The following is a 27,384-nucleotide window of genomic DNA, read 5'->3' on the forward strand; positions in this document are numbered from 1 at the left end:
GGTAATTCATAATGAATGGGAGCTAAACTGACCTACCTAATAGTTATAAAACCATAGGACAAACATAACATACACTGAAAGACACTTTGAAAACTGTGGCTACACAATGCAAAATAAATAAATAAATAAATAAATAAATACAGCACACACAATAACTTTTCAGAAGCTGCAGTTCTTGTTATAAAATGAAATGAAAACAACAAATAAAAAGTTATAAATATGAAATCTTAGTCATTATTTGTGACAGGCATGAAACAGATGGTGGCAAAAACACATACTTAATTGTAAATTTAACAGCATAAAAATAGCCAGTGGAAATAAGTCAGAACTGACATCCTGTAAAATACTAATACAAATAAAATGCAACATAAGATTTTCAGTTTTTACTGGGAAAACACAGAAAAGATATTAATTTAATATTACTTGAAAAATGGTCTTATAAATTTAATAAACCTGGATACAAAACGTTCTGCACAAGGAATACATCTAGAATTACACTTTAAAGGAAGCTGGGTCTTTCCCAGCCTTCATCAGAGTTAATGCCTTCTGCACAACCACCAACCTATAGTGTGTTTTGAACGTGTGGATAATACCCAAATCCAAAGGCATAATTTGCTTCTAGGATTTGGTGGTAGAAACTCTAATTGCTCATTACATAGTTATATTTCTGGGTGCGCAGGGCCACTGCTCTCTAACAAGAGAATTTTTCTGCTGTGAGGGCCCATTCTTGCATCAAGGCAATGTAATTGCTTGTTGAATAATTCTGACATTATCCACGCTTTTTTGTTTTCACTTCAGTTTGAACTATATACGCACATGAACTATATACGCACTGTGCAGTAACTATAGTCTGATCCAAAAATGATGGCAGTTCACGCAGGCACATGTGTGTGCTCTGTGCTTGACATATACTGCAAAATATGTCTCTTGCTTACTTGTGCAGAGTTTGTCACTTACACCATCACCGCCAACTGTGACAACTCACAACAAATGGAATAAAAATTCACTAAGTAACCTGCTACGATCACATTTAATGCTCACAATGGCTACAACATTCACAGCAGAGTGTTGAGAACACTACTGTATGCTCATTGATTGTCGGAGAATGGATGACGTAGATGGGCAGAACGAGCCCAAACTCTACAGCCATGATTCGTGACTCCAACTATAAAGGGGTGGAAAGATGTGTGGAATTTTCATAAATGGTCTCTATAGCTGAATGTTTAACGTCAGTAGTTCTATGCAAAGTGTTCCAGGTTCAACTCCAGGTTAAGTTGTCTTTTGATCCTTATTTGGCAATGTGAAAAATGTTTTGTTTGAGTTGGAAACTAGGTGTCGCCAACACCCTTATAAGTGTCTACACTATACAACATGAAATTCAATTCTCATTCAAGGCAACTTGCACTTAATCTTCCACAGTAGCTGTAACAAAGTTTTGACTATAAATCAAAGAGAGTGATTTCTGACTGCAATATGGAAAATCTGATGGGAGCCTAGAAAAATAGAGGCAGCAATTTCTGCTGATAGCTACCTATGTGGAATGGATTTTGTATGAAGAGCTTACTTTCTGCAGGTATAGGAATAACATTGGTGATTTTAGAATTTCTTGTTATAGTCTCCATGTCATTGTGCACCACCACCACCACCACCACCACCAGTGTGCTCACAACAAAATTTATTAGGAAACTGTGTTAACTGTTAATACTCAAGAAACTTCAAACGGTGTTTTTTCTTTTCTTTTTTTTTTTTTTCTTTTTTAACGAAACATAGGCCTTATGAATTGATGGCATTCACACTGAATGAAAACTCTTCAAGCCACTTTAGCTGTTTTGTAGTCCTTTATTGGGAACACTATAGGTTTCACACCATATGGTTCCATGTCTGCCGGAACACGCATGTATTATAGGAATACTTTTATTATTTTATGCTTTTATGAAGACATGTCTGCAAACAACTCTCAGTAAGTAACGTAACTCTCTCTTTTATGGCACCTGTCATTGGTTTACCATTATGGTTTGCCACATATACTGCAAGCGATTCCTTAACAAAGGTTCATTCATTTTCATAATTTTCCATCACAGGGAACTTTATGGTTTATGGTATCAAACTTGGGATAAACGTTTGCCGATATTAGCTTCTACAACAACGGCCCCAATTGCCAGTCTTCACTGTCAATCCAATCAATTCATAAGACCTTTTTTTAGTTAAAAACCAGGTTGAAGATGTTAAATACGAGGGCTATCCACAAAGTACATTACATTTTGGAATTAAAAATAAATAAAGTATTGGAAATTTTTTTTTATTATATACAGATGAAACCCACACTTAAATACTACTTTTCCACATAGTTGCCATTTAAATTAAGGCACTTATCGTAGCGATGGACGAGCTTGGAAATTCCTTCGTCGTAAAATTTGGCCCCCTGCGCCCTCAACCACGTGGCGACTGTCTTTTGGGACAGAAAAGGTGTGATTTTTGTGGATTTCCTGGAAAGAGGCACTACAATAAACTCTCCAAGGTATTGCCCAACTCTGCACAACCTCAGAAGAGCAATACAAAACAAGCGCAGGGGAAAGTTGGGCTCAAAGATCTTGCTGATTCACGACAACGCCCGGGCCCACACGGCAAATGCCACTCGTGAAGTTCTCGAATCTTTTAAGTGGGAGTTGTTTCCTCATCCGCCGTACAGTCCCGACCTGGCACCGAGCGACTCCTACTTATTCCCAGCAATGAAGAAGTGGTTGGCTAGACAGCGTTTTGATGACGACGCACAGCTTCAAGAAGAGGTAACCACGTGGTTGAAGGTGCAGGCGGCCAAATTTTACGACGAAGGAATTTCCAAACTCGTCCATCGCTACGTTAAGTGCCTTAATTTAAATGGCAACTATGTAGAAAAGTAGTATTTAAGTGTGGCTTTCATCTGCATATAATAAAAAAAATTTCCAATACTTTATTTATTTTTAATTCCAAAACTTAATGTACTTTGTGGATAGCCCTCGTATTAACAAAATAATTTTTTAGCTGTTGCTGTCTTATGTACAAAATAAACTGTTTCAGTTGAAATAACTCTCCACAGCCACCACTATGAGAAAATTACCTCTTCCACTATTATGTTCCGGCGTGCTTATGACCTTGCTGTTTAGTGCCCTAAACTATAAAATCAGCATCATCACCATCATCATCATCCCTACTATGCTCTGTTTCTAATCAAAAAAAAAGTACTGTGCTATAATCAGATTAGCTGCTCAATAAACCATATCCTAGTTTTCCATTCAAAAATGATAAAAAGAGGGATCTTCATAAGAAACTTTTCATTCATAAGCCAAGTCTCAGCCTACTTGTGATTGTATCATTGTTCTTGTAAGGGACACAAATTTGAAAACATTACATGCTGGACACAATACGGAGTTTCTGAGCATTCTGTGATGTTGGCTAAGACAATACTGAGAATGAGGAGAATCCAGTGGGCATCCACAAACTGTTACAATATCTAAAGTAATGAATTTTGACACAATGGCAAAAATCTATTTATAAAATAGTGCAACTTAAATACAGTACTCCCTTTCCCAGTAAAGTGGGTATGTCTTGACAGTCACTTTGGGAAGCCCAGCTATAAATATTGACTAGAATAGGCATTTTCAGAAGAAAATATCGATCTTAAGTAGCATAATTTCCTCAGTGAGGCCAGTGTGACAACTATATTCTCAGAGAATAATCTGTTCTCAGCAGACCATTCTCTGACACACACAAACAATGGAATGGTGGTATGCAGAAAGAGGAAGTTTGCTCTTCTCGAATGACCCCCCTCTTGACTCAGAATTCAATCTTGAAGAAAACAGATAGGCAGAGATGAAACAGATATTGCTAGAAAACTGACCTACCCCTTGCTACAAACCTCATTTTACCTCTGAAACACCACAGAGACTGCTTAGGTGTTGAAGACAGAAAATGAACAAGTCATTACACTTGTGCAAATTATGCATATGGTCACCAAAATAAAAGACTCCTTCAGTATTATTAAGTGGCACAAAATTTGTAAGTTCTGTACCCCAGTGAGAGCCCAAAATGTTTTAGTAACAATGGTGATAATTTTGTCAATTTTGCATTTTCTACAATTGAAAGAAACTAACATAACACAAATATTCGCCAAAGATGGGTCCAAACCAAACATTGCAACAGCACAGCCACGTTCCAGTCAGTCAAGTAATGTACTGAAGTATCAAGACGCACTGGCCACTTCACAATCATGTATGTCTTGCTACTGTTCCACACAGACATCAACTCATTACAAGTGCCTTTCCCACAACTAGTCTGAAAAATAATATGGTAACCTAGTCCAATGAATCTTATGACACCAGCTTTCTTTTTTGTTTTAGGGGCTGTTCCTCTCATTCTGATTCACAAGGTGTAAAGCACACAATTATAATATTTAATGTGATGGGCTGCTGCACGACATGGTGAATAGTTAAAAATCTTCAATCAACTTTGTTGCAATCATTTATGACTGAAAGGTAGCATGGGAGTACTGAAAACTCTTACCCACTTTCCCTATTCTCTGCAATATCAAAAATAATTTAATCAATCATGAAAGATAGGCTAATGAGTTAGATGAATAAGTACCATACTTTAATGAAGCACAGGTTGGATTCCAAAGTAGAAGAAGTACAGAACTAGCCATTAAACAGTTAATAAAACTGGTCCTTGAAGCCCGTGACAAGAGTGGCTGTTTTACAAGCGTATTCTTAGACTTGTTCAAGGCATCTGCCACTGTTGACCACAAAATATTACAAAATAAGCTAATAGTGCTATGTGTAAGAGGAATGGCCAACAAGTGGTTCCACCCCTACTTGAGAAACGAGGGTGCAGAAGGAAGAGAGCGTTCATACATCTGCTGAAGGTAATTTTTTGCTAAAACAATTTTCAAATGAGAAACACAAACGTAGATGGCCCCTCTCAATAGTGTATGGGGCATCCAATTCTTTCCTTAATATATAACAGTGATGTTGCAAATAATGAGAATATTTTGAAAAGTATAGGTTTTACTTGCCACATAGCAGAGATGTTCAATCTCAAACAGGCACAACAAAAAGACTGTAAAACAACTGAGCTTTCACCCAAAAGGCCTCCTTCCAAATTAGATAACACACACACACACACACACACACACACACACACACACACAGAGTCTCTAAAGGGACCAACCGAATGAGGCAGTGTAGTTGTTAAGACACTGACCCCATATTCAGGAGGATGAAGTTTGCTCTGTGCAGCCACCCTGATTTAGGTTTTCTGGTTTTTTCCTAAACCACTTCCTCTCTCTCTCTCTCTCTCTCTCTCTCTCTCTCTCTCTCTCTCTCTCTCTGTGTGTGTGTGTGTGTGTGTGTGTGTGTGTGTGTGTGTGTGTGTGTGTGTGTGTGTGTGTGTGTGTGTGTGTGTGTGTGCCTGTCTGTCTTGAAGCTACTGAAAAGATGTTCCTTATAAAATACTGAAAACACTTTCCTTTTGTTTATTTTTGTATTTATTTATAATCAGTACTTATTATTACAGCTGTAGTCTTACCTATTTTGTTTTTCAAATCAATGCACTGTGATATGTGAGGAAACTGAAGAATTTTTCTCCATTTCTTACTTTTTCCTTTGTTACTATCTGCACCCCCTGAAAAAGGTTGATTTCTATTGAAATAAAAATACATAATTTTTAATTAAGTAAAAAATTCACAAACTTGCAATAACAAAAAGGTGTTTAACTGCACCATTAATTATACTGCTAACAACTACTAAGAACATTAAGTTGAAATCATCAGCCTTGAGTTTCAAACTCTGTTTCTACTTTTAAGCATGGTGCATTTTAATCCCTAAGATGCTTAACATATTATTTCATGATTACCTCAAGTCTACACAGTTGCTATAAGAAGTATGTTTACAAGCAACCAATATTTAAAATACTAACCTATTGAAGGGTGTAAATTATCTACACTTTAAATCCATGTAAATGATAACAGAAGCAGCACACAGATAATGACAAGAGACTATGCTAAAAACTTTTATAAGACCCTCCAGGACTTGAAACCTATTATACTTTAAATAAAAACTAAGTTTGTAACTGAAGGCTGATGATCTTTCCTTTATGGTCTACAAATGTAAATCAGTCACGGCTCCAACTTGGATAAAATTAACAGTTACTTTCTTGCACATGAAAGCAAGACAGATACTGCAATGATGAAATTATCAGAAAGGAAATAGCATACAAAAATTGTGGGCAGACTTATCAATCAACACACGGTGAGAGGTACATTTAAAGATCAACCAGCTGCACCCATTTTTTATCTTACATTCTTCTTCTAAATTTTGTACAACACACATACTCACCCTCCACGGCCATATCAACATTAACTTTTGACAAATTGTTAGCAAGATGGACATACCAGCACTTCTGGAAGGGGACATAGCTGATGTGGCATTGTGTAAGGAACGAGGAGGTTACAACTTACAACATAAAGAGAAAAGAAAAGAAAGGGTGGGGCTGGGGATGGGAGAGGGGGGCGGGGGGGGGGAAGAAGAGAGCAAATGGTGTGGTCAAGGACGCACCTCCAAGCGCGTGTAGTTGCCTGTCATGATGACACTTATAACTCGTATCGATGAGAGAGAAAAGAAAGCAAAAATTAATAATAAAATTATAAACAGCCGACCAATTGCAAAGGATAAAGAATTCTTTACTTAGTAACTACGCTCGTCGATTACACTCAGTCGGTTGTGAGCTCTGCAGGATCCATGTACTCATTTATATTTACGTGACAAACCCTAATTCTAGGGCTATATTTCATTTTGACAAATGGAGCTATGCCGATATTTGTAAAAACGGCGATGGTACATTAGTCCTTACTAATGTAAAATTGCCACCTTCTGAAGAAGACAAATTTATATTTGTCGAAACCTAGATAAAGAATTCTTTATCCATTGCAACTGGTCAGCTGTTTATAATTTTATTACGTGGAACCGTTGCTGTCGTGCAGCTACGTTAAAAAAAAATTAATAAATACATACATACACATATATAATAGTTAATGCCCATGCACCAATCAGCTAGGCCTATAAAACAGAGGAGAAACAGATAAATATTGGGAAAAACTATGAGATTATCCCAAAAATTCCAAAGAAACACACTATAACACTGCTATGGGATTTTAATGCACAACTAAACAGAGAGAGAAAAACTCCGAGAACATTGTAGGGGTAGGGAACTACCCAGCTCACAGAAGGCCAAATAAGAACCGTGAAAAAATAACAGAACTCTGCAGAGTAATGAAATTAAAAGCTTTTAAGCATCTCCCGGAAAACAAAACTCTCCAGACTCCAGTTTGGGTGAATTTCAAATGGATCATGCTGCAATATCCAGAGATTCCTCCCAAAAAATCCAGAATGTTAAGGTAATAGGAAACGCCAAGTTAGATTCTGATCACTGTCTACCAAAAATCAAAGTGGAATTCCAAAAGAGGAATACCATGAGACAAGTCAAATCAAGGACTCATGAATAAGACACAGAAAATCTCAGACAAGGAAGAAACGTTAGCTATAAACTTGAAACAAAAAATCCAGAAAATTGGGAGCAATGGAAACAATCTCTTATTCAAATACCAACAGAAACAATTGTCTTGATCAAAATCTAATCATAACGCATATATGGAGGAATCTGGAACGTGATGAAGCAGTCAAAATAAGAAAGTACATGGCAAAAATGGAATAAGAATGCAGAAAAGATTCCTTGAAACTTTGAAAGAAACAGCTAAATTGATTAGGAATACCAAGAGACTTTATGATAAAAGCCAATTAAAACATACAGACTACTACTTCAATACAAACAATACTAGAAAATTTTATACAACTTTCTTTTGAGAGTCAAGAGATACCTGAAGACTGCTTTGATCCACTCACTGTACAAAAGAGGTGATAAAACCCACATTAACTACAGAGGCATTTCTCTTCTATCGGTTATCTATAAAATCTTATCAAAAATCAAACAACGGAAAATCCGGAATAGAATGTAACAATATTATGAGAAGGAAAGTTGCTATTCACCATATAGCTGAGATATATGTGCCTATCTTCAACTTAGCATCTCCACTATATGGTGAGTAGCAACTTTCCTTCTCATAATTTTGTTAAATCTTATCAAAAGCATTGTTAGCTAGGGCAGAATAAAAACTCAACCCTCAAACTGATAAATATCTATGTGGTTTCAGCAAGCTGATTTGCAAACATCTTTCCACCCAGCGACTTATCATTTGCTCCCCCCCCCCCCCCCCCCCCCCCCCCAATTTTCAATTTTCCTTCGCACATTTTACCCCTTGTGAGTTTTAGGTACTAATAGTGACATGTAATTTACATAAATTCTCTATTTTGGCATAGCTCTCAACCTCGCTCCCCAAGGGGTCATTAGTAATAACTGTTGCACAGAAATCCTACAGCTGTGGTGCCTGTGTCACCTGTGTCAGCTTCACACCCCAAGCAGTTGTTTATGTCATTAGGGCCTAAACCAGCCCTGGGTCTTGGAAAAAACCCGATCATGTTGAGAGCAGATTCTCAACTTGCGGTCAACAATAATGAATCTAAAATAAGAACTAAAATTTTGCAATCACTTTTGCTGACTTCAAGAAAACCTATAAGGCAGTGAATAGGAAATTAAATGTATCAAATTCTCAATGGACTGGGCTTCGATAGAAGTTTTGAGATGAAAACTTCAGGGAGATTTAATTGTGTTCTAGAAAAAGTAATAAGAGAATGGAGGACACTCACTCAATGAGGGAATTAGATTATGTTACAAATGGGCAACCTACCACAGACTGAAAAAATTACAGACATTATTATTCTATGACCATGCCCAAAGGATGAATCATAGAATGATAAAAATACTGTTATTTCAGATTCCAAAATGTTTCCATAAGAAAACTGGAGTCACTAGACCAGAAGAGAGAAACTTCAAGAAATTGTGAGAGGAAGCCATAGTCCATAGTGGCTCATATATAAAACAAGGAGAAGAAAATAAAAACACGAACTTGGGCAAAATCTCGTTTTTCTATATCAACAAAAAAATATACATATTAATAATCCACAAAACTGATTATCATTTTCTAGGTCATCAGCAAAAATTAAGTACATAACACAGTTTCCCTTATATACTGGCAAGCAACTCCAATCTGACAGGTAAAATCAGCATCACAATGTACTTAGCTTTCCATCATATTTTTCAGGCATATTTTCCACGAGTCCACTGTTCCTCAATGCAAGTCAGCAGACTGTGAATCTTAACTGACATTATGTAAGTAATTGTCAGTTTTGTGACAGTCAAATAGCATGGAGTTGTAGAACATACTGGGGCGGAAAAAATAAAATAAGGGAGGAAGAAATCAAAGCAGATTAAGAGTTACATAATCTCAGGGTAAAGTCCAAAAAACACAGTTTTCAAACGTCTACCAGGTTCTCTGCACTTTCGGCTGAGACAGTGACCATGTGCATGAGAGTTGGCTTTGGATGAATGTGTGCGTTTTCTATTTTTGAAGAAGGGCTTCGTGTGAAAGCTTAATAAAAATATTAAGTCCTTTTCATTGTGTCTGTCTGCAAATCAACATCTCCACTGTGTGGTGAGTAGCAATCAATCCTTTCCACAATTGGTGGATGGATGCATTTACAGCCAACAGCTCATTGTTCCTCACATACAGCCAACAATCCTCTCACTGAACAGCATCCTGAGGCAACAGTACGGGAACAGTTCACAGTAGGACAACACTGTGCCATAATGCCTCTCTCGCAAGCCACTGGCTATGTCAGCTGCTTTCTTTCACTGGAATTCCTCTTAACTCGATACTCAATACAATTCAATATCATCCTTCCCCCATCTTCGCAGATGGCATTCATAAATTGTTTGATGAGCAATGATGGAATTTCGGCAATGATACACATTCCCCTCCCCCCTTCTTTTTATCACACAGTTGATCAGCTTCAGTGTTCCCTAGAGTTATACAGTTTCGTGTTGTTCCCTGAGAGTTCATTTGGGAAAAAAATATTCAAGAGATGAACCATGAAAATAAATGAGCAGCCAAGGGAATCTTTTACTTGGGCTCCTCATAATATAGCTAATATGCCTCAAAATATACAATAATGGAATTGCAGCATTAATCTAAAATATGTAAAAGGAAAACTGTAAACTGCATGGACTGTCCGTTGCCCTCCCAGTACTGGAAGATGAATTCTTAGCTTCTTAAAAATCCAAAATAGTGAGTTATTCCAATCTCAGCATTCAACATTATTATTCATAATACCCGTTTCTAAAAGATTACCTACACACAAAGTTCTCACTTTTCACACACTTACTGGAAGGTCATTCCATGTGTGGCAAGTATGCAGTATGCTGCAGTGAATATCAAGCCCCTCACTCAGAGCTGTAGCCCGATTTCAAGCAGCACCTGGACCTTGAATCTCCCCCTGATACCAACAACAATTCCACTACATGCAATATCAATATAATCAAAGCAAATACGTTGTGCAACATGAATACTAGAGACAGATGGAGCTTCTCGCAGTTCACCTGACCCCGCCACCTGGATGGAATATTGCCTGCCTGGCTTCACAAGCTGCGGCTGGAAGTATCAAGACAAAGTTCACTGACTAAAGACTGCTTACATCACCACCACCACCACCACCATCACCACAACACACTTCTGGAACCTGGCTTGTATCTGCTGTATATCAACTTCAGGTTGCTCCACAGACAAATAATTACAGTACCGTCAACAACTTTGTGAGGACATGCAGACACACTGGTATCATCCTTCCACAGTCTTAATTTACTAGCTCACATTGACCCAGAACATTCAGATTTCATGGATTTTTACACTTTGCTTTAAATTCAGAATTAAATTTGGAAATGTGTGGTAAGGTCTTATGGGACCAAACTGCTGAGATCATTGGTCCCTAAGCTTACGCACTACTTAATCTAACAAACTAACTTACACTAAGGACAAAACACACACACACACACACACACACACACACACACACACACACACACGCCCGAGGGAGGACTCGAACCTCTGACGGGGGGAGCCACGCGGATCGTGACAAGGCACCTCAGACCGCGCGGCTACCCTGCATGGCAAAAGATCCAGAATTAATAAATGTTGTGCATGTTAGTACAGAGGAACCTTAATAGTGAGTACAAAACCAATGAACCTCATTGTGGAGGCTAGGAATACATTAGGTACCAAATGCCCCACTAGAAGCCAAGCTAATCCCCCCTGCAGCCAATAACTCTGAAATAATGTTTTCTGGTGAAACCACATGCAGTGTTTCCACAATCATTCTGGGACCACACAAAGACTATAAAGCTGGAGCAGCTGAGTTCCATACACTCAATGTAATATACAAATATAAAGTAAATTACAAGTAATTCCCACAATAATCAGTGCAGATTAGCTCTGGTTATAACATCTTGTTAGTATATATTACATATTATACAGTAGTAGCTGTTTCAGAAAGTAAAGCTTTACTAATTACATGTCCCTAAAGTCTCACCGTTAAGGGATTTACAGAGCACAATGTATGAATGTGCACTGTGGTCACCACAGAAAAGCAATGGATGGGAAGTTGTGAAATGAAAATAATGGTAAGCTCCTCATCTACTGATGCATGAGCAAAAAAAATAGAGGGAACATAATGCTACACTCAAAGCACTTCCGTGGATAGTAATTTAATGTGGACTTACATAGTCTGATAACTTTGTATTGATTTTTTCAGATCTCTTATGATTTTGAAATGTAAGTTTTTACCCACCTGTGAAGTTGGCAGTGTAACTGCACTCTTCACACTCTTTCCCTCCCCTCCCAAAATGGTTCTCCATCTTAAGGGAGTTGAAACCAGCCATCCATGTGTTTGTGAGCCATTAACACACACACACACACACACACACACACACACACACACACACACACAAGTTCATGTCTGAGATGGGGCCAACATTTTCTGCATCTTGACATCACTCATCTTCATAACATACTATTTCAACACCTCACTAACAAGCCAGCCTCTCACTCATCTTTCTTTAACATAACGAAATGCCCCTCCAATACAGTATTTGGCATTTAATAAAAAAAAAAAAAACTTTTTTTAACTTTGTGGACAGGTGCCCATCCTGACATCACAATTGTCAAGGTAATAAAGAGAGAAAAACTGCATGTGCCATCTGTCGATGAATCGTGTAAACTTTGTTCTGCATGTTATTGTATCTTAGTTGTGTCAAACATATTAACTACAGCAGAAGCAGGGGATCAGTCCAGTATTAGTCTAAACAAGTGAGGAAAACTGCCTCAAAACTACAAAACTAGACTCATGATAGCTGGTGTACCAGCCCTGGAGATTCAGTTCAGGTTTCCACTACCTCCATGTCTCACAAGACAGTGCACTGCACTGCACATTATGCTACATGAACAGATCCCTCTCATTCGTTTTTTAGCCAATTTATTCACCCATCTTTTAGTCATTTATTTTGAACTGCTTATGTTGTACATATAACAATCCCTTCCCTATAATAGTATATTAAGCATCTCTATTTTAACTAAACATTCCCTAAAACACTTCTGATTCAGAAGGACGATGAAGGCATCTATTAGAAGGGGTCCACTTCTCAACCATCTGACACGGGATTGGTCCTCCTCCTTTAAGTTAGATGAACCCGAGAGAGTTCTGATACATTGGTAGGGAAATACAAGTGAAGTTGGGAACTATGGCTAGAAAGACCTAATACAAACGTGCCGTGGCACAGGCCACAACAATGTTTTCCATCCATCACATCAGCTTATTCTGTGCAGATCTAATTCTGTTGTAGCTGCAATTGATCTGTCCTCTGTGTGCACACAGTCTTCTACTATTTGACCAGCTGCCCAAGTCCAGAAGTCACAAATAGTAGGAGTTTATAATGACCACAATGCATAACCAATGGACAGCACTAAAACGGGAAACTCCCCATCATACCCCTCAGATTTTGTGGGAAGACGGCTCTATGCACTGCCTGTCAAGAACTGAATGCAGATGAAGCATGAAATAGGAAGAAAATGTACTGAAATGTGATAAATAAGCAGACAGAAACAATGAACGGTCCAAACTGAAGATGTGCAACATCGAGTGAATTGGAAGAACAATAATCACGTGGTTATGTGGTCATGGTGTTGCACCACAAAGTGAGCCATCAGTGTTCAAATCTCCCCTCGTGCCCAATTTTTCTCATTTTTCCCCCCACAAAACTTTGATCTGCCGTCTGGTCATGACGTGTCTGTTCTCCTTCTGTAGCTTTGACAATTGTCATACTGTACATTGTTTACATAATGTGAGTCATATGTTAAGAATACATTATCATCACAAGTAAATGTAGCAAATAGTGAGAGCAGGTGAGATGATGCATATACCTCTCATAGAAATGAAAACAACAAACAAATGCTTGTGAACTATGTTACAACAAAGTAATTCAAGAGGTAGAACTTCCAAAACAGAAAAGAGTCATAACTTATGGTACATGTGTAGAAAAAGTAGGAAGTATGTACGCTTGGAGGTCCTTTCCTTACACCTTGCTGTTGCAAACACATGTTACACCATGACACAGACACAGGCAATGTCTATAATTAAGTTCAAGAATGTAAATTATTAATGATTTTTAATTTTGTTGTTTTTTTTAAAGCTTAAGATTGTTAGTCATCAATAACAAAATAAAATGGGAGAAGGAAGTGGAAAGATTATATAGAATAGGATACATCAGTATAGTTAAAATAGACCATGATTACGTCAGTGGGTAAAAGGAATAGTGGAAGATCTGACACTTCCTTAAATAAAACTCTTTATGTAACAGTCGAACTCTATGCTACTGGGCAAATGAATTAGACACACTACTGTATAATGTGAAGCCTCTCCTTTTGGCCTGGTCTGATGGCAGCTGTAAAGTGTTGTCATATTGACCCCATGAAACATCACAAATGTTTGGGTGTTATCTTCATTCATCACTGCTCAACCACCACATACAACTTGTGAAGATTGATTTGAGTTACATCGAAGTCATTCACATCTCAGTCAACGGGAAGGAACAAATGAAACTTACAGTTTTACTGTCCTACTGACAAACACATCATAAGAGAAAGCACAAGCTTCAATTGGAAAGCAGAGAGAAATTGGCAGTAGGGTCAATCCATACCACGTGGACAAGCACTGGTTGCTTGACCATCTCAGAAAGATTTTGTATTTGCTGGGTGAATTCCCGAATGTTTAGTAGTCACAAAAATATTTTTAAAAAATTTATTGTTTATTATTTTGAAATGGCGGCCATATCTGTTCCAGGCCACATGCGTTTTTTCTAACTTGCAAGCATCTCCATTTTTTGCAATTACTCGGTAGTGGATTGTCCTAAGCCTTTCTGATAAAATGCATTTAGTTCAACACACTCTGGGCTATAAATTAACATCATTATCACTTAGCTGAATGCATTCTTTAATATATTTTTAATAGTTCAAAGTTATCAGCCACAAATTTAAAAAACTCAATTTTTGAACAGTAGTCTTCCAAAGAAAGATTAATTTCTCAGCTTTAATATTTTTCTGCTATTACACTGTATAGTATAGTTACTTTTTATAAAGTATCAATGGTGAGCAGCTTACACTTAAAAATACACTATTTTAAAAATTGGATTTTTATTTTATTTTTCCATTTTGTGGTCTGCAATATCTTTGTTGGGGGACCAAATAAAAATCTGAAAATTTTACAGTTAATAGACCTTTATGATATCAAACTTCAGTATAAATTTCAACTTTGAGACTCAATTGGAAGTTGTGGAAAAAAGATTACAAACACGAGTCAAAAATACGTTTTTTAACAACTGCGTGGTAGGCTAATCAAATAAAGTATACCAACTGCATAATGTAACACACCACATTACACTAGCTAAGGATTATTTGTTGAAACAATGCTGTGGTAATTGTTTCAGCAGGCTAACAATTCCATGTGCAAGCCTATAAAAGTCTGATTGTTGTCTTCCCCCTTACACCAACAATTGTCTACTCACACTATTTACTTCTTGCAGTGTGCAGTTGAAAAAAATGGCGTCTCAGTGTTCTGTTGGTGCTATTATTAATGAAGTATGTCATAAAATAGTGTATGAAGTGTATCCTAAAGACATTACTTTAATCGAAGATTACAGTTAGGAGAAAACGTGTTGTTTTACTTACGAGTCAGCCCAGAGGTCACATCAACATGAAAGTAACATGAAATGAAATACTTAAAACAATTTCATCACCTTTTTGGCCTGTCTTGCATGAACCCTTCTGAGAAACATAAGAAACCTATAACAAAAGGTCTGTGAGAAATAACATTTGATCATTATTCTAAAAATAAAAAGCCCTTTTTGTCAATCTCATACCACGAAAATCATTGTGTCCAACATGTTATTCTAAGATATTTGTAATTCACAAGAGAAAGGATAGTGGAACCTCAGATACAGAATTTTGTGACTTATCAGCAACCATTAAAAAAGTAGATACAGCCTGTGATACCCTGGGTGTATTGCCTGCTGGTAAAATTAGAAAACTAAGTCAGGATAAAAGACCAAGTGCCTTGAATACAAAAATTGGGAAGTGGCAGCTACAGTCAAAAAGAATTTCGAAGTTTGATTTCAAAATACAATTTGTATTAAAACAGATTGAAGTTCTAAAACTTCACCAACCAAATACGATGATTTGATAGAAAAACTAAAAACTAAATGGAGTACTTCAAATAAAGAGGATAAAATTAAGATTATCAATTTACTGCAGAATTCTTGGAGTTGAGCAAAAATTAGTGATGAATTTAATCTGTCTGAATGTCTTGTTAAGTTAACAAGGCAATCAGTAAAAGAACAGGGAATTTTATCAGCATTACAAAAGAAAAGTGCATCTAATTTCGTAGATGAAAACACAATCAATAACATTATTAAGTATTATGATGATGGCAATTACAGCCATTTTATGTCTGGCAAAAAAAAAAAAGACTGTTTCTGTGAAAGAAAATGGTACGAAGATTCAAAGACAAAAAAGGTTAATATTGTGTAATGTAAATGAACTATTCACTGAATTTAAAAAAGAAAATCCTGACATTAAAAAATTGGAAGATCAAAGTTTTGCGAGATGAGAGCAAGATGGTTTATTGTTGCAGGGGCATCTGGCACCCATAATCTTTGTGTTTGTATCATCAGAGCGTAAAGTTGATGATAGATGGGGCCAATCTTAGAGTTGACTTTTTGGAAGTTATGGTATGCAATATTGACAGTTACAATTGTATGGTCAAGGGAAAATGTGAAGATTGTCCACGCAGACAGGCCTTACTTGACATGTCTTACGAATCCAAAGAAGACAATTTGATGCCTGACAATATAAAATACAAACAATGGGTGACAAGACAGAACTGAAATGGTGTCAGTCATAAAATCACGAGAATAGTTTTTTGAAGTGTTAGTGGCAAATGTTGAAAATCTAAAAATGCATCATTTTATTGGAAAAGCTCAAAATAAATTTTTGAAAGACAAAAAGCAAACCTTGGCAGCTGATGAATGCTTAGTTCTTGCTGACTTTTCCGAAAATTACTCTTTTGTTTTTCAAGATGAAGTACAAGGGCACTACTGGGTAAACAAACAGGCCACAGTTCATCCATTTGTATTCTATTATAAAGATGAAGATAAACTAATGAGCCACAGCTTTTGTGTCATAAGTCACTACCTTGAACACAACATTACAGCAGTGCACATTCTTCAACTAAAATTAACAAACTACATTAAACAGCAGCATCCTTCCATAAAAAAAACTTCTTTACTTTTCGGATGGGGCAGCAAGTCAATATAAAAACAAAACAAAAAATTATTAACATCTCCTTTCATAAAGAATATTTTGGGTTTGATGTAGAGTGGCAGTTTTTCACCTCATGCCGTGGGAAGAATGCTTGTGATGGTGTCGAGGGTACAACAAAGCGAGCTGTCACAAATGCAAGTCTGCAGCGGACCGATGACAATCATATCATAACACCTCAAGAAATGTTGGAATTCTGTAAAAAAACATATCAAAGGAATTACCTGTTTTTGTACAATGTGAGGAAATACAAGAAGTCTATGACATTGTCTTGAAGGAAAGTACAACACTTGTCAGAAGATTAAAGGCACTCAATCTTTTCATTGTTTCGTATCCCATTCACACAGCTTACTGAAGTGTAAGATCACATCAACTTCGCCTGATAGTGAACTTCATCAGTGTGGAAAACTTGTACAACTGGTTCTTCAAAATAAAAGCATAGTGGCTTGTGTTTATGATGAACAGTGGTGGATTGGCGAAGTTGATAATATTGACATTCAAAACAAAGATGTACATGTTCTATTTTATCACCCTCCAGGACCAATGGCATCTTTTAAAAAAATTCAGAAGCATCAAGTTTGGATGCCACTTAAAAATGTATTAAGGAAGCTGTCTCCCATGGAATTTACAACTGTGACTGGGCGAACTTATAATCTAACACCCAAACTGAGTGAACAAATTTCTCAAATGTTCAATGAGCGATGTACTAAAAACAAATAACAAGAGAACAATATAATGTAATTAGTTGGCTTATTTTCATCAAAAAGTAAGTAATCATAGATATGATTAAATTATATACTGTAACTGATGTATTTTATTCCATAAGCCTTGATATCGCAGATGTTAAACTTATTTCTGACCCGTGTCTGTAATTTTTTTTCCATAACTTCCAATTGAATTTCAAAGTTGAAATTTAAACTGAAATTTGATATCATGAAGATCAAAAGTGTGAAATTTTCAGATTTTTATCTGGTCCCTCAACAAAGATACTGCAGACCACAAAATGGAAAAAATCAATAAAATTCATTTTTTAAAATAGTGTATTTTTTTAGTGTAAACTGCTCACCACTGACACACTATAAAAAGGAACTATACTATACAGAACAATAGCAGAAAAAATAATAAAGCTGAGAAAATTACTGTTCAAAAATTGAGTTTTTTAAATTTGTGGCTGATAAATTTGAACTCTAATAAATATATTAAAGAATACGTTCAGCTAAGTGATAATGATGATAATTTGTAGCCCAGGGTGTGTTGAACTAAATGCATTTTATCTGAAAGGCTTAGGACAATCCACTACTGAATAATTGTAAGAAATGTAGATGCTTGCAAATACGAATAAACACATGTGGCCTTGAACAGATATGGCCACCATTTCAAAATAATAAACAATAAAATTTTTAAAACATATTTTTGTGACTACTAAACATTGGGGAATTCACCCAGCAAACATAAAATTTTTCTGGGATGGTCAAGCAACCAATTTTTTTATTCTTGGACCACTCGGTATGGATTGAGCCAGTATCATTTTTAATAAGCGCCATCCCACCATTTGCTTCAATCAATCTAGAGAAATCTTGGAGAAGTGAAATACAAATGGCTGGATGGGGTTTCGGCAGCTCGTCCCACATCAGAACGCAGCGTTCTTACTACTAAGCCACCTTCTATGGTAAACACTCAAGGGTGCCCCAGAGGGTCACTGCAGCACTCTCGTGTCCACTGAGTGCTCCTCAAATATTTCTTGTATAATTCTGAAATGACAGAGTTGTGCTTTCACTTGCTGAAGTTACAGACCACCTGTGGTGAGCTGTTGGTAAAGCACTGCCTCATGATTTTCAACAGATTCACACACTACCCTCTCAGCACATGTTAATAACACATTCAGTGACCCATTAACCCAGGTGGCCTTTTCCCATGCTTCTTGCCATCAATTACAGTGTTCCTGTGGCCATGATTAGAACTGTTTCCTGCGGAAAATGATACGCTGAGGAACAAGCCGGGTGCCCTTTCCGGAATGAATTTCCATCCTGCTGCAAGTAAGTGCCAATTTGAAACTTCCTGGGAGATTAAAACTGTGAACTAGACCAGGTCTCAAACCTGGAACCTTCGCCCCTTGCAGGCAATAGCCCCACTGACAAGACTTCTAGGCATGACTCACGACCCACTTTCACACCATTTTTCAGCCAGTACCTCTCCTACTTTCCAAACTCATGTCATACAGGAGTGGTAGTCCAACAAGGTATGAAGAAGATCTGTGAAGTTTTGAAAGTAGGAGAGTGACAATGGTGAAAGTAAAGATGTGACAGCACATAATGAGTCATGCCTTGGATAGCTCAGTTGGTAGAGCAATTGATCGTGGAAGCAAAGGGTCCAGGTTTAAGCCCCAGTTTGGTATACAGTTTTAATTTGCCAGAACGTTTCACATCAAGTTATCCTACAACAAGGTGCCTCTGGATGGAAAGGCTGCTCATCGTTTGTTTCTATTCATCATTAAATAGAAAAACAATTTGTTGTAATGTGAGCCTTATATCTGACAGAGCGAAATTTGACAACTCAGCGCACTGTAGTTCACAATATATTATTGCAGTGGTGGCAGTTTCCCTTGAACCAAGATACTCACGGTATATCTGTTGTGACTCGCCGATCTTTCAAAGTGCCGCCGCACAGTTACGCGCGTCCTTTACATGCGACGCTGTCTGCCAGCGATGCAGCAGCCACACCACCTAAGCGGCCAGCCAGCCAGCGGCTGCTAAACTTGGACTTAGTGCAGATTTGACTGTTACCGTGTACACGTCTTCCTTTGTCTACTTGCTCTGTGACTTACATGTATTGTGTCGTTTCTGAAATATATGTGTTCAACCTGACGTTATAACAATTGGTGACGAGGTAGTGATTTTTCTTTTCCATCGTTGACCCACAGATTTCTATGGCTACTTTAGAGCAACTATTGCAAGGTCTCATAGAACAGCAAACGCTTCTCACATCTGCGATTCGTGATTTCGTCACGGCATCCAATGCGGGGCGTCTCTCGTCGTTGTCTATACCTCTTTCCTCCTTACGACGAGATGGCAGAAGACTGGTCTGATTACGAAAAACATCTTCGACAGCACTTCTTGGCATTTCATGTCACGGACAAACAAACATGTAAGTCTCTGTTCCTTTCATGGATTTCTCCTCAAATGTATCGGTTGGTGTCGCAATTGGCTCCTTTGAAAGATCCTGCGTCTTTGTCCTTTGCTGAAATGTGCTCACTTCTGTCTGTCTATTTTCAAAAGCAAACGCATGTGGTAGCCTCTCGTGTTGCCTTTAATCGTTGTCAAAAACAACCGAATCAATCCTATCGCGCTTGGGCTGCTGAACTTCACGGCCTCAGTCTTCAGAATCTCCACACACTTTTTCATGTCTTACAGACTGCCGGTCTTAAGTGTAATCTTCAGAAATCACAATTTTTTCAGGCATCTATCATGTACTTGGGGTTCCAACTCTCTCGGGATGGTATTCGTCCACTTCAGCAAACTGTCGCTGCGATCGACGCCCTTCTTCACCCTCCATCTGTTAAAGAACTGCAGGCTTTCTTGGGGAAAATAGCATACTATCAAAGGTTTTTACTGTCTGCGGCTTCAGTGGCTCAGCCATTGCATCGCCTGTTGCATAAAAACATGCCCTTTCACTGGTCCGCGTCATGCAATGCGGCTTTCAAAAAATTGAAGACTATGCTGAAACAGGCCCCGTGCCTGGCTACTTATCGACCTGGCCAACATCTCGTTCTTGCCATGGATGCCTCTCAATACGGGGTTGGTGCAGTCCTTGCACACCGTTTTTCTGATGGTTCGGAACAACCCATTGCTTATGCCTCCAAAATGCTCACGAATGCCCAACGAAAAAATTCTCAAATTGAAAAAGAAGCTTTGGCCATCATTTATGCTCTTCATAAGTTTGGTGTTCTTCTTTATGGATCCAAGTTTCATCTTGTTACGGACCACAAACCACTTGTTTCCTTGTTCCATCCATCAACGTCACTTCCCAACAAGGCTGCACACCGCCTCTAGCATTGGGCTCTTTACTTGTCTCATTTCAATTATGAGATTCATTTCTGGCTGACGGCTCAACATGCAAATGCTGATGCACTGTCTCGCCTTCCCATGGATCCTGATCTGGCATTCGATAGGGACGAACTTTTGTGTTTCCACCTGGATGTTGCCGAGCAGCGGGTTGTGGACAGGTTCCCCATCACCGGGGACCGACTGGCGGCTGCTACGGGTTCTGTCCCTACCCTCTCCCGGGTTTTACGCTGTATTCAGAAAGGTTGGCCAGATCGTCCATCCGCTAAGACTTCTGATCCGTTGCGTAACTACTATGCTTTGCACTACTGCCTCACAGCTAGGGATGGTGTTATCCTTCTTTCCACCGACAATGCTTCACCGCGTGTTGTGGTACCTGCGTCTTTGCGTGCGTCGGTCTTGCACCTCCTTCACCAAGGGCACTGGGGTGTCTCTCACACAAAATCTCTGGCGCGCCGTCACGTGTACTGGCCTAGCATCAACTCTGAAATCGCACACATGGTCGCTGCCTGTGGCCCTTGTGCGTCACAGGCCGCTGCCCCGAAGTCATCTTTGTCACCGTGGCCTTCGCCTGAGTAGCATTGGAGCATATTCATGCTGACTTCGTGGGACCTTTTTTAGGTGCTTATTGGCTACTCATAACTGACGCCTACTCTAATTTTCCTTTCATTGTCCGTTGCACGTCGTCTACCACCACGGCAACCACAAATACTCTAGCTCGCATTTTCTCTTTGAAAGGCCTTCCCTCCACACTTGTTACTGATAATGGTCCGCAATTTGCCTCTTCCAAATTTGCGGATTTTTGTGCCCGTCACGGCGTCATGCAAGTCACGGCCCCTCCGTTCCATCCACAGTCAAACGGTGAGGCTGAACCTCTGGTCCGCACATTTAAGGACCAGATGAGGAAACTCATGACTTCTTCTGCTGCTGATGATGATGCGCTTCTTCAATTTCCGGCTTCTTACCGTTTCATCCCCATGGGCGACCACAGCCCGGTTGAGCTTTTGCATGGCCGACAGCCCCCCATGCTACTTCATCTTCTGTGGTCTCCCACCTCATGGCAACGGGTGCCTTTGCTTGGCCGGTTCACCGCCGGTGACCTTGTATGGGTACGGGGATATGGCAGACGGCCAAAATCGAGTCCTGGTCACATCTTACGACACCGTGGCCGACGCCTGTATGAAATCCAGACAGACATGGGTGTTGCAGTGCGTCATTCGGACCAGCTTCAGCCTCGTGTGCCAGCAACACCTGTTCCAAATGCCGCTACACCACCTTCGGCTCTACCTGATGCTCGGGATCTTGGCATCTTTCATTACTCACAACGCAGCCCTCTCACTGTCATCTCAGTGCCAGCACAAGAACTGAGGCCACCATGAGACGTACCCATGCAGGAACCGGATGACCTTCATCTGTAGGAGCAACTCTACTCACCTTCTCCTATGGACGCCGACACATTGCCCATGTCTCCTGTTATAACAACCGGACTTGCCGCAATGGGCAGATTGGTGCACGGGGCCCCAGCAGATTCGACCCCTACGTCTGCTGTCATCTCAACCTGTTATCATCAGGGACACTTCCATCTGTACGGGAAGCCTCCTCCTCAAGACTTTACGGTCAGTCAAACAACACCTATGGTCGTTAGCAATCTACAGGCCACCTCCACCAAGACCAGTGCAAAAAATTCAAAGGGGGGAAAAGTGTTGTGACTCGCCGATCTTTCAAAGTGCCGCCGCGCAGTGCTGCCAGCGATGCAGCAGCCGCGCCACCTAAGCGGCCAACCAGCCAGCGGCCACTAGACTTGGACTCGGTGCTGATTTGACTGTTATCGTGTACACGTCTTCCTTTGTCTACTTGCTCTGTGACTTACATGTATTGTGTCGTCTCTGAAATGTGTGTGTTCAACCTGACGTTATAACAATTCCCTTGTCACAGAAGCACAGAACAAGCTCACAGCCCACATAATCACGGACACAGAGTGTACCGTTCATCAGGTACCCACAATCTGTAACAATCAAATGTGCTGATACTGTGCATCTTACACAATCTACATTGAACTGTTATACTAGTATAAGGTTTAATGGCTAGGCATCTCAGTCACATAATGTTCCAGACACTGCGGCGACATGAGCACTGTCTTTCTAATTTCTGTAACATAACCGGGAAGAGGATTTCTGAATGTTCTTGCATATTAATAAGGAAAAGTATCACTTTCAATCATCTTTAACAGAACATTATTTAAAGTAGGAGCACTGGAATTAAAACCAGCAAATATATGTGTCACGTTAAATCCACCATACTTGATAGAAATGGTAGTCAAAATAAAATAAATAAAGTAACATGATAAAATAAATAAAATAACACGTTTGTTTGCAGGTACATGTTTAGGGTCCTGCTACATATTGAAATCTCCGCACCACAGTACCGTAGCAGGGAACTAGAAGCCAAAATGAAAGTTGTGACCCATTCATAAAAGTGAGGACTGGCCGCACCATTTCTTTTCGTCTCCTCTAACACTGTGCTGCAATCCATGTCACAGAGATTTGAATGTGTGCAACATATACATCTACATCCATATTATGCAATCCACCATGAAGTGCAAAGCAGACAGTACATCCTATTGTATGGGTTACGAGAGTTTCTTTCTGTCCCATTCACATATAGAGAACAGGAAGAATGACAGACTGAATGCCTCTGTGTGTGTGCTGTAATTATTATAATCTTGTCCTCATGAACCCTATGTGAGCCATACATAGGAGGTTGTAGTATATTCCCAGTGTCATCATTTAAAGCTGGTTCTTGAAACTTTGTTAGTAGACTTTCTCAGGATAGTTCACATCTAACTTCAAGAGTCTGCCAGTTCAATTTCTCTAGCTCTCTAACACTTTTCCATGGGTGCTGCCCTTCTCTGCATATGTTCAATATCCCATTAGTTCTGTTTGGTATGGGTCCCAAATAGTTGGGCAATCTCCTTTGTAGATTGGTTGCACTTCCCCAGTATCCTACCAATAAACCGAAGTATATCACCTGCTTTACCTACGAGTGAGCCTACATGTTCATTCCATTTCATATCCCTACGAAATGTTACACCCAGGTATTTATATTAGTAGGCTGATTTCAATAGTGACTCACTGACATTATAGTCACAGGAAACTACGTTTTTTCATTTTGTGGAACTACCTTTTTCGTTTTGTGAAGTGCACAAATTTACATTCTGAACATTTAAAGTAAGTTGCCAATATTTGCACCACTTTGAAATCATATAAAGATCTGACAGAATATAAATGCGGCCTCTTTCAGATAATACTTCACTACATATAACTGCATCAATTGCAAACTGACTGAGTTTACTGATAGTATTGCCTGTAAGGTCATTACTATCCAACACGAACAGCTATAGTTCTGACACACTTCCCTGTGGCACGCCCAAAATTACTTCTACATCTGATGATGATGAATCTCCATCCAAGATAATATGCTGTGTCCTCCCTACCAAAAAGTCCTCAACCCAGTCACAAGTTTCATTTGATATCCTACACAATTGTACTTTTGACAATAAGTGTAGGTGTAGTACCGAGTCAAATGGTTTTCGGCAATCAAGAAATACTGCATCCACCTGACTGCCTTGATCCAAAGCTTTCAATATGTCACGTGTGAAAAGTACAAGTTGAATCTCATATGATCGATGTTATCAGATCTATTCTGGTTACTATGTTCAAGATACCTAATTATTTTTGAGATCAGAATACGTTCTAAGATTCTACAACAAATTGATGCCAAGGATACTGGACAGTACTTTTGTGTATCACTTCTACTACCCTTCTTGTGGATAGATGTGACCTGTTGCTTTCTTCCAACTACACGGCAGAGCTTTTGTTCAAGGGGTCTATGACAGATTATAGATAGAAGAGGGGCTAAATCAGCCACAAATTCAATATAGGATCTGATAGAGGTTCAATTGTGTCCTGGAGCTTTGTTCAATTTTAATTATTTCAGCCATTTCCTAATAACACTGACACTAACACTGATTTCACTCGCCTTTGCAGTGGTACGAAGTATAAATTGGAGCAATTCTCCCGAGTTTTCCTTTGTAAACAAACATTTGAAAGAAGAGTTAAGCATTTCAGCTTTTTCCTACCCTCAATTTCATTTTCTGTCTTATTTGCTATGGTCTAAAGACTAACCTCTGGTGCCTCTAATAGCCATTACATATATTACATTTATTGTTTAACTTTATTTTTTCTGAGGTGGAAATCAAAACTTTATGATTACCCTTTGAAGGTCTTGCCACTGCTGGATCATAAGATTATGAACGTCCACAAACCAATAACTAAAGTTAAACACATTAGAAAAAAAATGGAATGTTCATGTCACTACTATTGCAAATAAAGAAGCTGTAACACAATAAGCAGAATAACAAAGTTGGTCACAGCAGTGGGGGATGGAATCAATGATCCAAAGGGATCATTTTAATACACGGCAATAGTGACTACACAAACTGTGATTGAGCTGGAATAAAAATACACCACCTTCAAAACATGCACCTAACTTATCTTGTTGCAACACATTTTTCCCCTTAATGGAACACAAGGTAATGCTCTATCTGGACGGAGTGGGCAAAAACAGTTTCTTTAGGGTTAGGGTACAATCATATCCAGTCTTGGACTGTACTGCATGTCAGAATGGGGCACTTTTGAGTGAGAGATTGTTTCGGGTGGAGCAGAGTGAGATGAGGCCAATAGTAGTGATAAATTTGTATCAACTCCATTCCATTGTCCAACTAGCAGAGAGACTGCTGTGGCAGACGGGACTAGAGGGAGTGGATGTTGTACGAGGAAAAAGATTTTATGTGGTGCAAGTTGACAGGCAATTGGAGTGAGGATGTGGACATGTGCTGCGTACATGTCCATCTAGAGTTATTTTTCTGGGACATGTTTGTACTTCATCCTGTTTGTGCCGTACCAGGGCTAGGGACAGTGTGAAGTCAAGTGTTTGGGCACAAGTGGCCAGAGCCTGATGTTGCAAATGACCATGAGTCGGGTTGCTTAGTAAACATTTGATGCTTTAAGTAATTTCATTTCATCACCTCGAATGCGAACTGGTGCTCATCAGTTGATTTGGTTGTCTATCAACCACCTCGTTTGCAGCGTGCTTTTGAAATGCTAGGACTTTTTTCTTCTTCTGTGAACTAATGAACACACTTTCTTTTATTACACGGGTCAAGCTGTTGTGTAAGATCAGTTTTTGACAAGTCTGGTGGTGTACTAGCTGACATATCACATTCTTGCTGAACACATCCTCATGCCACTCACTGCTATGCTGATGGCAGAATGTTTATTTAACAGTTGCTCATTATTTTCACCACTTGGTATGGCTGATAATGATGCTTCGTTTGTGAGGCGCTCAACTGCGCGGTCATCACCACCCGTACAAAGACCAATTTTTACACAATCCAATGATTATCTCAATCCAGTCTAGCAACTGTCACGAATGATGATTAATATGATGATGATGATGATGATGATAAGGACAACACAAACAACCAGTGATCGGGCAGAGAAAAATCCCCAACCTGGCCGGGAATCGAACCCAGGACCCCATTATCCAGAGGCAGCAATGCTAGCCAGTAGACAACACGATCTGTGGACTCTTGGCACAGCTGACGATGCAGTAAAATATAAGTTGTGTACTTCTTGTTGTGTACTTCTTGTTATGTGCTTGTCGTCATAAGACAATGCATCCTCTCTAAGAACCCTCGGTATGTGAAGAATATGCTGGAAACTAGTTGTTCAGTATGAAGACCATCACTAATTTATTATCAATATAATGAGAAGGATAGGTGCAACTCACCATATGGTGCAGATACTGAGTTGCAAAAAGGCACACCAAAAAGACTGTCGGAAAGTTAGAAAACTGCAGCTGGAGGCAGAATGGGTGCAGCAGCACATTATGGGAGCGGCAACCAGGTGGGGGTACGGAAGAGACTTGGGCAGGGAATGGGAGGGATAGCAGGGTAGGGGTGGGGGACAGTAAAGTGCTGTTTGGAATGTGCAGGGGCGTGTTAGAGAGTATGGCAACTTAGAGAGTACGACAGCTAGGAGCAGTGGGATGCTAAATAGGAGGTGCGGGAGAGAGGCAGGGGTAGCAGAAAAGGAAAGAAGTAAAAAGACTGCGTGTTTTGGTAGATGAAGTCTGTGTATTGCTGCAATGGGAACAGGGAAGGGTCTAGATGGGTAAGGATAATGACTAACGAAGGTTGAGGCCAGAAGGGTTACAGTAACACAGGATACATTTTAGGGAGAGTTCTCACCTGTGCAATTCCAAAGAGCTGGTGTCAGTGAGAAGTATCCAGATGGCACAGGCTGTGAACAGTCATTGGAATGAAAGAGGTTGTATTGGGCAGCATGCTCAGCAACTGGG

The 27,384-nt window shown here is 39.3% G+C and overlaps 1 protein-coding gene across 2 annotated transcripts in view; it reads right to left on the minus strand.

Moving 5' to 3' along the window:
* The window catches only part of LOC124788185 (G protein-coupled receptor kinase 2), a 163,911-nt gene that overhangs the window by 108,034 nt on the left and 28,493 nt on the right, over positions 1-27,384 (minus strand). For both annotated transcript variants that reach the window (XR_007016066.1, XM_047255345.1), the window contains exon 2: positions 5,560-5,655. Coding sequence is in view for 1 of the 2 variants with exons in the window: in XM_047255345.1 (XP_047111301.1) it covers positions 5,560-5,655 (96 nt within the window). In the remaining variant the exon portion in view is untranslated. The remainder of the gene's footprint in view (positions 1-5,559; positions 5,656-27,384) is intronic.

The sequence above is a fragment of the Schistocerca piceifrons genome, chromosome 3, assembly GCF_021461385.2.
Source record: "Schistocerca piceifrons isolate TAMUIC-IGC-003096 chromosome 3, iqSchPice1.1, whole genome shotgun sequence".
Taxonomy (NCBI): Eukaryota; Metazoa; Arthropoda; class Insecta; order Orthoptera; family Acrididae; genus Schistocerca; species Schistocerca piceifrons.